At 41.4% G+C, this 14,637-nt stretch overlaps 2 protein-coding genes across 3 annotated transcripts; one reads left to right on the forward strand and one right to left on the reverse strand.

Moving 5' to 3' along the window:
- The first annotated feature begins 236 nt into the window (after window positions 1-236).
- LOC117257545 (uncharacterized) lies at window positions 237-5,210 on the forward strand. Of its 2 annotated transcripts, none has more exons than XM_078167794.1 (6): window positions 237-342; window positions 2,274-2,391; window positions 2,467-2,578; window positions 2,763-2,807; window positions 3,908-3,980; window positions 5,072-5,210. In XM_078167794.1, exons 2-5 carry the CDS (start codon window positions 2,278-2,280, stop codon window positions 3,955-3,957), a joined length of 321 nt encoding a protein of 106 aa, XP_078023920.1. In that variant the 5' UTR covers window positions 237-342; window positions 2,274-2,277; the 3' UTR covers window positions 3,958-3,980; window positions 5,072-5,210. The 2 variants fall into 2 exon arrangements, with proteins under 2 accessions (XP_078023920.1, XP_078023918.1); XM_078167792.1 differs by lacking the exon at window positions 237-342 and adding an exon at window positions 1,655-1,758.
- Window positions 5,211-5,305: 95 nt separating this feature from the next.
- On the reverse strand, window positions 5,306-14,486 carry c1galt1lb (core 1 synthase, glycoprotein-N-acetylgalactosamine 3-beta-galactosyltransferase 1, like b). Its single transcript, XM_033626836.2, has 4 exons — window positions 13,901-14,486; window positions 13,468-13,737; window positions 10,649-11,313; window positions 5,306-9,259 (listed from the first exon to the last, which is right to left on the reverse strand). The coding sequence occupies exons 2-4, from the start codon at window positions 13,691-13,693 to the stop codon at window positions 8,951-8,953; spliced, it is 1,200 nt and encodes a 399-aa protein (XP_033482727.2). The 5' UTR covers window positions 13,694-13,737; window positions 13,901-14,486; the 3' UTR covers window positions 5,306-8,950.
- Window positions 14,487-14,637: the final 151 nt, after the last annotated feature.

A 14,637-nucleotide genomic window follows, 5' to 3' on the forward strand; every position in this document is an offset into this window, starting at 1 on the left:
TGCGCAGCAGCTATAATTATTCTATTATATTTGCATCCAAATATCTCATGTTGACACTTTCAGTCATTTGATAAGATGAATAAGAATGATGCTGCCAACTGTGTGTGCGTGTGTGTGTGTGTGTGTGTGTGTGTGTGTAGGGGTTGTATGGGGGTTTGGGTGGCGGGTGGAGCTCTAATTGGATTACAAATGAGCTCAAGGACTATAATAATTGAGACGGAGAGGCTACTGAGCGGAAAGACATACTTTGATTTGGCATAGAGCTCCTTTGATACCAACTGTTGAACAGATCACTGCTTTATACTGTCGCATCAGATCAAGATATTTCAACGCTGCTACCAGGTGAGACTTTCATGATATTATCATTAATTTTTTTATAGCATATTGTGATAAAGCAGTCTGATGGCATTACGACAGGTTAGTCTGTTTATTCAGAGAAGACAATGATATACTGTACCAGCCTGTTTTCTGACTAAATCTTTTTGATTTATTTTGTCATATAAAACTTTGTATGATTTGTTAGATGAATAATTTTTATGTTGGGCCATTTTATACTCATGATGGGTCCAATTGTAACCTCCTGATAAAAAGAAAGGATCCTATGGAATGAAAAATTGCGTAATTTGTTACAGACTCTGACTCTGGTTACATTTCAGTTAAGCAGTTGTTGATTTCCAGAAGAATTTCCTTTCCTGATAACTATGTATTTATCTTTCATTTATTTTAACACAGTTGTTCATATATTTAGAATTTTATGCATGTCTTCAGACAAATTGCACATGTTTGTATGTTTTGCTTATCTGCTGTGAATTTACTAAAAAACTTTTTTTAGTTAAGTCATTTAATTGGACTCAGTTTTAGGATGCATTTCACACTTTTCCTATTCTATTTTCTAATTAAGTGTGAAATCATTAAGTTCTTTCCAGGAATTTCTTAAGAAATACGTAGAAAAATGGAAACACGTTATAATAAAGGTAGAAAACACACATGTAACTAATGCGTCATGATGCACTGATGCATGAACGAATGCAGGATGTAACAAGAGTTGCTTGCCCTTGAGAAATGATCACATCACAATGAGCTGATGTGATTAGTCACACTTACTGGTTCAGGAAATGACTGTTTCTTCACACATTAATATCTCTACCACTGAATTACAGTTCCTGTTCTCAGAGAAAAGTGAAGCTGTTTTAATCAAGCAGGTAGCACAGACGTAGATTTGTTACAACATAGTGAGAGTGTATCCAAACACAGGACACTTAAAAGCAATGAGAGCTTGGGAATGCAAGCCTGGGGGAGCTTGGGTAGGTAGCTGGGAAACTGGTGCTAGGGCTCGATGCTGACGAGACAGGGAACAGAAACAGGGAGCTGAGCTGAGCCAGAGCAGACAGAGCAGCAGGAAACAGGAGACAGGGTTAGGCAGGGGGAAAACACCCAACAACAAGCAAACAGGATAAATGCAGGTGAGATGCTGGAAGCAAAGTACACTGACAGGTAGCAGAGACAACGATCTGGCAATGAGCTAATGGAGAACCAGAGTAGAAACACAGTGGGGTTGATGAGTTGATGGAAGGCAGCTGCAGTGAGGTGAATAAGGCGTAATCAGGAGGGAGCGAGAGTGCCAGGAAAAAGTCACACCCACACCTCACATACACAAACACACATAGACTGATAGAGAGAGACAGGAGACACAGAGGAAGAAGGAAACAGAGAAACAAATATCTACATTTAGAACATGTGCATGAACGAGGACAACAGGTCTATGTTAAGAAATATGAAGTGTATAAGGTTCAATTAACCCATAATGTAATATCCTAATAGAGGCAGGGCTGTAGGAGGCTTTAGATGTAGTACTCCACAGTCAACGATACTGCACTGCTATGTAAATTAAGAGTGGTAAAATTAAAGAGCATTACAAGACAAGCAGACAACTGTTTGATGGAGGAGAGGCTGTGATTGTTGCAGGCTATCAGGCTGATTGATCGGATGAAATTAATCACGATGCACTTAATGTACTGGTTCAGTTATAGATGTAATGAGAGTTAATGGAGGCTTTCAGCTCATAATGGCCTGTGTGAGTCTGGACATTGGTCATTTAATCACTGTCATGATTTTAACTAAAGTATGAAAATAAAATATGTGACACTGGTAAAAACTTGGTCACAGACATGCTGAGTGTGAGCAATATGATGACAAGACAGTGTCACAGGGAAACTAACTGCAGTCTGGTTGTGTGTGTGCTTTTTCTGCATTAAATCTGACTTACATTTCAGAGGGATGGAGAAGACTCCAAACTGCTACACCCTTGCTTCACTGGTCGCTTTAGTCGTCCTCGTCTTACTTCCTGCGAGGTCTGGATGTGAGGAAGACACCTACAAATCACTGACAGAGGTAAGACCTTTATAGTGGGAAGCTGAGATGTGCATTCACTCCCAACAGGCTAACAGGTGATGTTTTGTCTTTCAGGCTAAGCTGGAGTGCTGCGCTCGAGGAGCTGCTCCGTTGAAGAGATTTAAAGACATCGACTATGACAGCTTTGTGGGTCTGCTGGGAAAGAGAAGTGCTGCTCAACCAAACAGTGAGTTATTTCTTTCAGGAAACACTTCTTCCTTTGCTGCTGTCTAAAGCTGAACTCTTTTTGCAGGTGACAGAAACTCCCAGATGCCATGAGCTATAAACCAGTATTCATTATTTTGATTGTACTTACCTCACCTATGATACTGAAGCTTTATGACATTGTATTTCATTGTATCTTAACACAGGACACATGGACCACGTCCTCGCAGATCTGTTGTGGCGGAGAACAGGTGAATGACTTCAGCAACACAGAGAGCAATTCATTTAATACAAGAAAGAAAAACTCCCAGTACTGCTGACCTGATAGAAGCCAAGGATGGTCATGCTTGTAATTTTTTTTTCAAAGATATACTGCGCAGGATTTTCCCTAAAAACAATATATAGACTCATGCAGTAGTAAGTAGTTAAATCGACACATATGACGCACTAGAAGCGTGTGGCAGTGTATTTCTCTGCAGAGACTCTGCCCTCTGTCTGTGTTTTCTTATGCGTTCAGGGCTTTCATCCACAGAGCTCAGGTGAGGTCAGGACTTTATAAAGACATAGTGATCAGGTGCCAGACCACAAGCAGCATGCATCCAAGAGACACAGCACAGGAATATGCAAATATAGCAAGGCGAAATGCAAACAAGAGTGAATCTGGGGTTGGCTTTTAATTTCACTTTTGCTGATACGTGGAACTGGTTTGCAACAATCCTTCATATTATGCCTTTATCTCATCTCGAGATAACAGAGCTTGTTTTCTTGTGATAACGGGTCAATTTCTTGAGATAAATTCATCATAATGTCTCCTTAAATGATGACTGGTCTGAATTTAAGACACAATGCAGTTTCTGCCTGTGTTAGACCTTGATTGAAGTACAGCTGATCAATAATAGGTACTCCTTAATCTGACTTTGTAGTCCATTTAGATTTCCTAAATCTCCATTATAAACCAGCCTGCTGATAGAGGACTGACCAGTAACCTCTGATGATGATGGTGAGCTGCTCCCTCGCTGACCTCTAGCTTGCTTGGCGTTACGTTTCTTGGCTGAAATTTAACTTCCAAAGTATCATGTGTTTGTTTTTATCACACAGTGCTCACAGAGGTCAGTGCAGCTCGAGGAAAAGCTCAACAATTTTTTGGCACACCTTCCATATGCACTGTTGAACTTAAACACAACATTCACATGAAGGTACTTTGTAGTCAACATACAGGAGCTGAAAATTAGAGTGGTTGAAGTTGCGGCCCAGTATTAATATACTTATGTATTATTTTGTATTAATATATAGCTACTTGTTGTGTGTAATCATGGTTTAATACATTTAAAACCTGTTTTTCTTTCAACAGAGATGGCTTGTCCATGTGACAGGGCGTATGTACAGACGAGCAGAGGCTAATTCATCAATAACGGAAAGCATTGGTAAGATCTGCATCCTCCCTGAAATGATAAAATTAAAATCCTTGCTGCTTAAAGGGACAGTTCACCCCAAAATCAACAACAGATGTTTTTCCTTTTACCTGTAGTAGTATTTATCAATCTAGATTGTTTAAGTGTGAGTTGCCAAGTGTTTCCGAAATAATGGGACTCGATGGCACTATACATTTGAAAAACTCGGCAGCAATGTCTCTTTCCAGAAATCATGAACCTCTCATCTATGAGTAGACGCATGCATCCTTCTGCAGAGATACAGTTGGCGGTTGTTAGAGGTATGACTGAAAAGTTTTGAGCCTTGAGGAAACAAAACAAGATATAGATTTTTCAGTGCTTCTATTTTTTAATCCCCCTCAAAGGCAACACACTTGCTCAAGCGGTGCTAAAGCGCCTTCATCCCAGTGTAAAAGAACTCTTCAGGTTGGGACCCTACACACTCTTCCTGCCACACTTGAATTCTTGTACCCAGCGTTTGACTGTGGCATATGAAAGGGCATTGTCAGGTTAAGTATTGAGCATGTCTTGGTGGATTTCAGATGGTGACATTCCTCTCAGATGAAGATATTTGATCACACCGGGATACTCCCAATTTCTCCATTTTTAACAAATCACTGACCACTATTCACTTCAAAAACTTTCAAAACTAAAACAAAAAGAGATTCAAACATGGACATGGTCAGTGATGATATGGAAAGGTGGTAGATTATAAAAATATTCCGGGTTAAGCTCAAAACTTTTCTGTCACCCCTCGTAGTTTGGTAGAAAGAAAATAGTCCCTGCATGAAACTGCTCACAACAAGGTCTGTGGATTATCTTGAGTAACCAGGTCATGATTTCTGGAAAAAGACATTGCTGTTGAGTTTTTTTAAATGCATTTTTTGGCACCACAAGCCGAGTGACATCTTGTGCCATTATATTCAAGAAAAGGCAGACATCTCTACAGCTGATATCTCCAACACTTTGCAACTCACACCAAAACAATCTAGGTTGATAAATAGCACTACAGGTAAGAGGGAAAAACTTATTTTTGGGGTGGACTGTCTCTTTAATCTTTTGCAAACATTGTTCTCTCTACTCAGGTTTCAACGCTCTCTGTAGTGATGTCACGCTTCCTCCGCCTCAACACTTGCTGTAAAACCCTCCATCTCTCACAGCGCTGAAAACCCCTCACAGCTATTGTAACAAGAGAGGACGATGTATCAATGTTATTTAACCAGAGAGGTGAAACAGTCATATGCATGAACGCTTTTCTACTGTCGCTGGAAAATGTTCTGACATCACATAACATTATGTAAACAAGTGCAACACAAATGTACAATAAAATATGCATTTATTTATAGTGATTAAAGTACCATTCACTGAAAACGATCCTGCACACTGATCACGTGTGCTCACACACTCACACAAAACTCATTTACACACCGAAGCGCATCGACTCAATTTAGACGTCAATACCAACATAAATACATTTCAAATATAAATACAGTACTGTACACCTTTCCCTTGGATAGAATTTGAATGTTTTGAGTAGATTGTCGAGGACTGGATGTGTGAATCACTGGCATCAGACGCCAGATGTGGTGGATATCAACAAGTCGTTTGAGGCCCGCAGGTCTGACAGTTGGAGTCTGCACTGAAGTCCTTTGCTACCAAAAAGTTTTACAGATGGTTAATTCACTTGAACAAAGTCAAACAAGTGTCAAAGGAAGCCGTTATATAAAACATGCTGATTTGGTTTAAACCGGACCTTTATATTTCAACAGGAAAAAAAAAAACTGAACATGCTCTATGCTCATGTACAGAAGGAAACTGAGTGTAAACATGTACAAAAGGCATTTTGACAGGCATTAATTACCTCATTCATTTTTAACCTTTGAGGAGAGTAAGAGGTTTAAGTGGTTAAAAAGAAAAACAGTAATTACAACACTCAAGTGCATTAAATTTTCACATAAAATGACAAATCTGTTCTGTTTGAATCATCACTGAATCCTGCCCGATTCCTGAAGCCGGTTTCTGTATTTGGTAATTATCTCCCGTTAGAGTGAATCTTTGTTTGGTTACAAAGTAGTAAAGGAATTGTTATGAATACTTAAATACACACAATGTACTCACTACAAATCAAAAGGTCTGGCCCATCCAAAATTTAAACATTACACAACATTGTAGAAACTAAAATCGTATAAAAGGAAAATTCTCGCTTATCCAGAAAGCTCTGTCATGAACAAGTAGTCCGCAGGCTCACCTGAAGGCCATACTCGTTACATTGGAAGGATTCAATACAATTATTCTCCATCTGAAAGCATCACTCTCATCATGGTAATGTCACAGTGCAAAGTCATGTGTGCAGCTGATGGCTCATACAATCTCTAATTTACAAGGCACAAGCTGACGAGTCCACTAGGGCGAGATGAGGGGAACCGTGAAGTGTGTGTGTGTCCAGTGCCAGCTTTGGGAAGCACGGGTAAATAAGGGTGCAATGGTTTGGAGAGGATGGTGTTGAATTTCAAAGAAGGAAAGATATCTGACACACTCCTTCCTCGCCCCGCTGAAGGTGTGTCTACGCACGAAATCCAGATCAAATTAACACAAGGCTGGAGAACAGGCAAACATCCTGAAAGTGTGCGGTTAACTGAACATAAACCAGTGATAAAAACAAATAAGAACCACTCAGATTACCAATATTCTCACCACATAACTATTGACTGGTCTGTCTGCAGTCTGGTATTATCCCTCATAGGAATCTTTGGCTGGACTATATAAATTTAGACATTTGGACTTTTCATTTAAAGCAATATGGTGACATCAGTGTCTATGAGCCATAGAGAAATATGAATGACCCAAACAATGCTTTCCTATTGAAATTAACTTTATATCTGTATTTTGTGTGTAGGGGGGATTTTAAGGTCTGGTGTGTAGGCTTTAGAGGCATCTAGCTCTGAGGTTGCAGAACTGAAACTCTAGCTGCAGTGGCTGACACGAAAACACAAATGGCCCTATCTAGAGCCAGTGTTTGGTTTGTCTGTTTTGGGCTACTGTAGAACAACATGGCGGACTCTGTAGAAGAGGACCCGCTCTTTATGTAGATATAAACAGCTCACTCTAAAGTAACAAAAACAATTCTTATTTTTAGGTGATTATAAACTAATGAAAACATTCTTATGAATATTAGATTTTATTCCTGCCAATAGATGCTCCTAAATCCTACACGCTGGCCCTTTAAGAAGTAGTGTCGGGGAGGGTATACGAATGCTGAATTTGCCATTTTCTATTCCACTAACACTTGATTGAGGCTGCAAGATCACAGCTGAACTTCAGGAGAGGATTGGCTGCTTCTCTCAATCTTAGAAATAAAAAATTCAGGGTTTCCCACAGTATTTATCGCAACATACTGATTTTGTATTTCTGGAGCAGGACCATTCCTCGGAGCGCTCTACAAATATAAATATATATATATACACTGTTCAATTATTCAGAGCACCACACTCATGGAGAACAGAGCGTACTCTGGGCCCGGTGAATGTGAAACTCTACCATTCATTAATTCATACAGAAGCAAAACACTATTTCTTGGAACAGCAGCGCTCTCACTTGAGCGCTATCGTTTTTCCAAACTACTTTGGTTGAAACCGGCTGCGTTCCCATGGAAACTGCGCACTATGCTTTTACTCGCCTCTGCAGCAGCTGCCCGTCTAATACATCGATCTGAGCACAAACTGATCAACTGATCAATTTGCCACCACGCGACCCAAACTCAACATACTGCTGCTGAGGAAAAACAAAAAGCCTCATGAAGAGTTCACTCTGTGTTGTATTCAGAGACCCGCAGAAACCTCAGAGAGAATTCAGAGAGGGGACATACTGTAGACTGATCACAAAGGGACACACAAGCACCACACAAACAGAAAATTTGCTGACCCACTGAAAAACGATTCTAATTCTGTGGGAAGCACTAGAACTGATTATTTTTGTGTTTTTGACTGCTGTTTGAAGACTGTTTTATGGGCCAAATAATTAGTCAAGAAATTAATCTCCTTATTAATCAGTAATAAAAAAATAATATTAAGCTAGTTGAAGCCCTAGTCCTATAAACAAAACTTGTAATAAAACTTTTAAAATTATTATTTAAGACAAATCTTTTTTGTGAAGTCAGTCTTCTCAGAGCTACCGCAGCATACAACCTAACAAAGAGGATTCATTCCTACACAACACATGGACATAACTTGCCTGTATTGTGAAAATGCTTTTGAATGCAGCCCGAAACAAGTTTGAGAACAGCAAACTGACATGCAAACCACAGTATGCGCAAAAGAAAATACTTGAGCGTTTGACTGAATGTAAAAGGTGAGGCACTTTTTTAAATTTCTTTCTCTGACAGCCGTTTGACCGGGTCAGGACATACAACTGGTTCTCATTGGCTTCCAAGGCATTTAGTTATCTGTGAGAAATGAAGTCAAACAGCTTCAGCAAGCCAAGAGCGTGGTAGATCGAGTTGTTTTGGTGGGTTTTACTTCAGTCAAGAAAAGAATAAAACATCTAAAAAATCTAATTTAACTGGTTCTGGAAAATACTTGGTTCTTATACCCGACTCATATGAATTAAAAAGGTGCTTTAGTTCATTTACAAATGAATGCAGCTCACAGAAAGCCATTTAACTTCTAAAGAGGACAGTCAGCTGTTTAAAAAAAAAAACCCTAACAAACTCAAAAAACCAGGGTAGAAGTCATAAATCACCTGCTGCCTTAAGACCAGTCTTGTAGTCACAATTCACATTAGTAGGAGTCCTTCAGCTACGCACTTACATGTGGGGACATTTCAAATCAAAGTGGACTGTATTTCTACTTTTGTAGAAATATGAGCAAAGACTATCAATGAATAAGCAAATACAACCCCCCCACCCCCCCACCCCCCCCACCTAATGATCAGTCCCCTTCACTTCACACACCCACATAGTCCTACTGTTATTTGCCTGCTGGAGCAGCAGGAGGTTCTTTCTTTACAGGGGGGGGATCTGCATCCTGTCTCTTGTCAGTCCTGGACGGATCATCCCCCTCTCCTCGCCCTTTCTCCTGAGAAGTCGGCTCCTTTTTGCCTTCTGAAGCATCCCGGGAACTCGACTGCTCAATGTTATAGCCTTGCGGGGTGGGGGGCTGGTAACGGTATCTGTAGCCAAAGGCACGCAGGTGATACGTGTAGTACTCCAGTAAATACATGTGTGAAGCATCTACGTAGTGGAATGACGCCGACAAGTCCGAGCAGCAGTTTGGACCCTGAGGAAAAACAAGACAATGTGGTTATGCAACATTACAGAGCCAAAGTCTCACATTTAGAATGGGTGGGAAAAAAAGTGTGAACACATTTGCATGTTTTACAAGGTAACACATTCAGAAAACTCCTTTCAGTAAAAGTCACAACATATATCTGATTAAAGCTCAGGTAGGCAGCTTTGTTCTGGCGTCATCGGGCAAAAATCTTATTATAAAGTTTGAACATATTAGTTCTGTTTTCAAGCTTTGGAAAACCTAGCCTGTAACGAGAGACTTCTACCAATCACATTTCAAAGAGAGGGTGTTTCTATTGACTGTCCTACAATTGCAGATTTGTGTGCATGTCTCTTCTGTGAAAGTCTGATTCAATGGCAGAGAATCTTGCAGAGAAAGTTGCTATATCAGCAAAGACTGCCCACGCTGCAAAGCAACCCAACAAAAGGAGGATGGACTGATCAAAAAAAGAGTCTCACAATAAGTGGAATAAAACATGTTAATATCTGTGAAGCCTGTCAGAGATGGACCGAAAATGTTGCTAACAGTTTAGCCTTCTGCTGACTGGAGCTTAAAGCTCATTCTGCACATTCTGTAGCTAACAAGAACCTTGAAGCACAATGTGTTCTCCGCCTCACTCCCCGATGTGCAGACCACCTCGCTGGAAGGAGAGCGGGCAGCGGCAGTTTGCAGCCTCAATTCCATCCAGTGCAAGCTCTAGCTCCGGGGGACCAGACAGCCCTGACTCGCCACCGGATCAGCAAACTATCTGTTGCTGCTGTTAAACAGGTTAGACCAGGCGCTGCTGCTGGCCACCAGCCGGCTGCAACCCCCGGCCCTTGGGGGATTGTGCTGGCTGAATTTCAGCCGAAGGTCTGTCTGCTTGGTTCTGAGCTGCTGGCCCTTCTCTTCCCATTGAAGCTGTTCACAGTTAGCTGGCTAAATCTTGTTTCATTTGAGGTCTGATAAACAATTAGAGTACAGGGCAAGGAGGGGCTAAGTGAATGGGCTGCATGTAGATTATATAAATTAATGAATAATAAACACTGGGTACTGTATAAAACACAAGCATATGCACGTGGTCATCTAGTGGGAGCTGAGAAAGCTGCAGGGGGAGGGTGGGTTTTCCAATTCTATTTTTTTTTTTTGCCTTTCCACATTCCTGCCTACCCCAGCTTTAACCAGTCACTACTCAGAACCTTTCAGTGTCACTGTGGCTGTACCAGTTTGACAACAAAAAAGCCAAGGGGGTACAGAAACTCTGTTAACATGTAGTTGTTAAGCTAACACAAAATGACACACTGTCTGTTTAAACATTTGCAGTGCTGAAGTTTCTTCATACCAGTGTAATACTACGCCGACAGTAAAGACAAAGTCCGCAATGTTTGTTGTACTTGCCTCTGAGATGGGGTAGTAGCAGTAGCTCCAGTACCAGAAGCTTTTAGGAAACTTGGCAGTGAGGTGCTGCTCGGGGACAAATGGGTGAAATGTCTCCCTGTGTGCAGTGTCTCTGGAGTCCCCTGCCAGCACCCCAACTTTCTCCATGCACTGCCCCATTGCCAGGTCCTCCACAGAGGTAGTGTGAGTGCACACGTTAGTTTTAAATCCTTCTACAAATCGCCGTAAAGCCTCTTTGCTCAACACGTAGCCTGCACCACCACTCATGTAGCCCTGCTTGGTGTAGGGCTTGAATCTTCTGCCAAAGTAAATCGGCTCCTCCGGCGTGTGGTTCGAAAGAATCCACCGCAGGTTGTCTACTATTACGTAGGTGTCATCATCTGCCTTGAGGAACCAATCTGCCTCATTGATGTGATGCTCGTAGGCGTAATGGAAGGCTCGGATTGTTTTCCAGTAGAGCTGGTCCCGACCCTCCTTCGTACCTAGGCCCACCGTGGGGAAGTCCGGGTCCTCCACAGAGCTCATGAAGACCACAATATTGCAGTGGCGACTCCACGTGGACTTCACATGCCGAGCCTTCTTCTCCAGGTTGTTGGGTCCAGTCATCACCCAGCAAAGAATACGCACCTTTTTATACAGTTCATCAGCCATGCCACTATCCTCACCTAGTAAGGAGATATAAACATTAATATCAGATTTCAGACTGTAATCTCTCCATAATACACTGTGGCAATATCCACTAATATATGATAGAACATAATATGCTTTTAGAGGTGAAACAACAATCCAAGGGAGGAAATAAATGGTGGTGACAAGGTGTTGCGTGGTTTAAAAAAAAAAAGCACCCTACATGAATCAGCACATTTGACTTAGCCTGGTTCCAGACCACAGACCCCACCCACTCAACTGAGTAGGCTTGCATCTCTGGTCTGGCATACTGCAATGAATTTGCGATTTATCTCATCCAAACGATGGACGGACCAATGAACGCCGGGTCTAGCGATTAGCCAATCAGCGCCACGCTGATGTCAAGCTGTACGCCGGTGGGTAACTGATAAGGATAGCAACAATGGTGACCGCTACAGATCCTACAGACCACATTAACGATGCTATTGAGGTATTTCGCCACTACTCAAGTTAATGGAGGACCAAATTAAGGAAGCTGCTAAACTGGATTTAACAGCGATGCAGCTGGGCGTGCACGACGACAGAGACATTTTAAACGGGCAATGCGCGCTTGTTTTCGGCACCCCCGAGGCATGGATACTAATGACGTCAGATTCTGGTTGAGTCGTTGATCTCTACTGATTGGTTAGGGAAAAATCAAATTCCCTCCCCCTTGTAAATCGCCTTCAATGGAGGCAATGTCAGACTGAAGGTTCTGCGAGCTTCAGTCTGACACTCACGCTACATTTGACTTCCTTCTCTTTAAAAGAATCCATTTCATATTATTACTAAGTTTTTACATTACATTTACACTGTGATTCAAAACTTGACACAACGCTGTGTCGCCCTGGACTTTGTTATTGTGCTGTGTGTGTCTGTGTTGGACTGACGATACAGTGAAGACAGTCACAGGTAGAGCAGACTTTCCCTTACAGCACAAATGTGTCCAATTTAATAGTTAAATATCCAGCAATGGAAACTGAGTTATCACTTCTAGAGGCTAATTTTAGCATTAGAGAAAAGAGATACTGCTCCCTGACATTTTCATTGTGGGTGTGTGTGTGTGTGTCAGAGCAGTGTGAAGACAGACTGAAATTTTCCTCTAAGTTTAAAAGTGTTAAACAAATAATCAAATGTTCAGCAGGGGAAAATAAATTATTTAGACTTCTAGAGCAGGAGGGGTATCAATTTGCATTTGTCATAGTAACTGACTCACATGCGGTTCAGTTTGTTGTGCTAACCTCAACATGTATTTATTGTGTTTCATATCATAGTCCCACAAATATTTATCCATGTGTCATAATTATTACCCTTTCATCCTGTGCCTTCCCATCCCCAATGTTCAAGGATATTCATTTATTCTAAATGGTCCAGACTATTTAATTATTCTATATCATCACGCTATAATCAATATCAGCAGAGGATTTTAATGCAAAGCGGTAACCACTGTCTGTGAATGCATAACTGGGTCAGACCTGCTCAGCACTGGCTTCAAAATGAACTGTAATAACCTGGAGCTTCTGTGCTTCAATTACCCGCTGTGAAACATTAGCCTTATCCATTTATAATGCCTGTTCATTCTTCTGAGGTCACTTTGGTGAAAGTAACGCAAAAGCAATGTAAAAAGTAACTTATATTGTACAGTAACTTGTTACTTTTAAATGAAGGTAACTAGTAATATGTAAGACATAACATTTTGAGAGAAACTTGCCCAACACTGATTATAACTATATAAAACAAACCACCATTGAATTTTTACAAGTTACAGATGAACCTGAATTATATTTGTTATCTGAGTACTGAGTGAAAAAAAGTGGTTGTAAAAAAAAAAACCTGTAAAAACTGGGACTTCACAATAAAGTTGTTTACTAGTTAAGCACTGAGTTTTGTTTCAGTATCAGACCATAAAACATAGAGCTGAATGCAGTGTCTGAGGGGAACAGATAGACTTCCCGGTCAGACACGCAAGGATTGCAAGTACAAGGAAGCTGGAACTTGATATAGTGACTCAGTGGGCTTTGGTGAAAAATGTGGTGGCGTTTAAATGTTTGAATAATGATAGAAAAATTAGTTCAGTACATGATATTGAAGTATGTCTGTCTAAATTAGTTTACATGAACATATTTTGGACACATAGCTGCCAGATGTCGTACCTTTATGATGAGGGTGCTTCAGGTTGAAAAGAGCAGACCTCTCCTTCTTCCATATTTTCCTCTCCTCCTCGAGCTGTAGCTGGTAGTCATGAAGTTTATCAAAGCTGCTGGCCTGCTGTGCTGACAAAGTCCTCTCAAACCACACCTGCCGCAGAAACACGTACAGTGTGAAGGTTCCCACCACGAAACCCGCATAGAAGGAGAATCTGGATCCGAGGGCCTTCATGCTGGACCAGGTGTCTCACTGACTGTCGATCAACTTGGCAGGTGCTGGATAAGACAGTGAAGGAAGACAGCATGGACACAAGTTTCACCACAAGGGCCCCAGTCTGCGGTTGTAAACTTCAAGTCCCCTCGCCGTGTTGGCGAGTGTGAAGAAATGACAAAGTGACAGCAGATGTGTGTCACTCCCCGTTAGGTGGGGTTTACTCACCAGCGGTGTGGCAGACACCATAGCAGCTGGATTATCCCGCAGCTATTTCATTATAACAGGAGACATCAACTTTAGCAAAAGCTGAGCCAGTTTCGAGCACAACGTAACGTTACCGTTTTTTTTCGCTCTTTGAACGATAGCTCAGCTAGCCCCACTAAAATGCTGCTAACAGTTATCGTTACGAAACTGCGGGCGAGCTAACCAAACCGCAATCTAAATAACCTCCTGGATATATACAAGTTTAATAAATATACATAATGACCGTTATAATCATCTGTTTCTGGCCTGTTTGTTGGGACAGCTGACGTTAGCTAGCTGGCTAGTCCGTTGTATGTCTGCTAACGTTAACTTCAGTGCTACGTTAGCGATGCTTCCTGTCGTGTCAACTAACGGAAACGTGACAGAGTTAGCTGTGACCGACCGAGCTAACCGAAATGACCGCCGACCGGAATAAGTTAAACAAAACTAACGAACCGACTTAAACACCCAAATTAAAAAATGTTCCCAAAACGCAGTGTAAACTACATCTAACTTATCTGACTGCTGACTTCCGTCCAGAACAAACAGCTACTTCCGGTCAAGTCGCGTCATTTCAAAAGAAAAGCGCAGAGCAGACGTGTCCTCCTACAAGGCAGCATACTGCCAATAAATAACCTCACACGTCACAAAAAATAAATTAGTTCATTCATGACTGGTACATAAAGTCACACCCAGCTGTTAGTCCCGACGTGGTCGAT

This window comes from Epinephelus lanceolatus, chromosome 1, assembly GCF_041903045.1.
Source record: "Epinephelus lanceolatus isolate andai-2023 chromosome 1, ASM4190304v1, whole genome shotgun sequence".
Classification (NCBI taxonomy): Eukaryota; Metazoa; Chordata; class Actinopteri; order Perciformes; family Serranidae; genus Epinephelus; species Epinephelus lanceolatus.

Excerpts from the sequence above, each read along its gene's own strand:
- c1galt1lb (XM_033626836.2), bottom strand. The coding sequence starts at position 13,693 with ATGAAGGCCCTCGGATCCAGATTCTCCTTCTATGCGGGTTTCGTGGTG. Across the intron at positions 11,314-13,467 it reads GAAGCACCCTCATCATAAAG|GTGAGGATAGTGGCATGGCT; the intron begins GTACGACATCTG and ends TCTCCTTACTAG. Across the intron at positions 9,260-10,648 it reads GCTACTACCCCATCTCAGAG|GGTCCAAACTGCTGCTCGGA; the intron begins GCAAGTACAACA and ends GTTTTTCCTCAG.
- LOC117257545 (XM_078167792.1), top strand. The coding sequence starts at position 1,736 with ATGTGCATGAACGAGGACAACAG. Across the intron at positions 1,759-2,273 it reads TGCATGAACGAGGACAACAG|AGGGATGGAGAAGACTCCAA; the intron begins GTCTATGTTAAG and ends CTTACATTTCAG. Across the intron at positions 2,392-2,466 it reads CCTACAAATCACTGACAGAG|GCTAAGCTGGAGTGCTGCGC; the intron begins GTAAGACCTTTA and ends TTTGTCTTTCAG.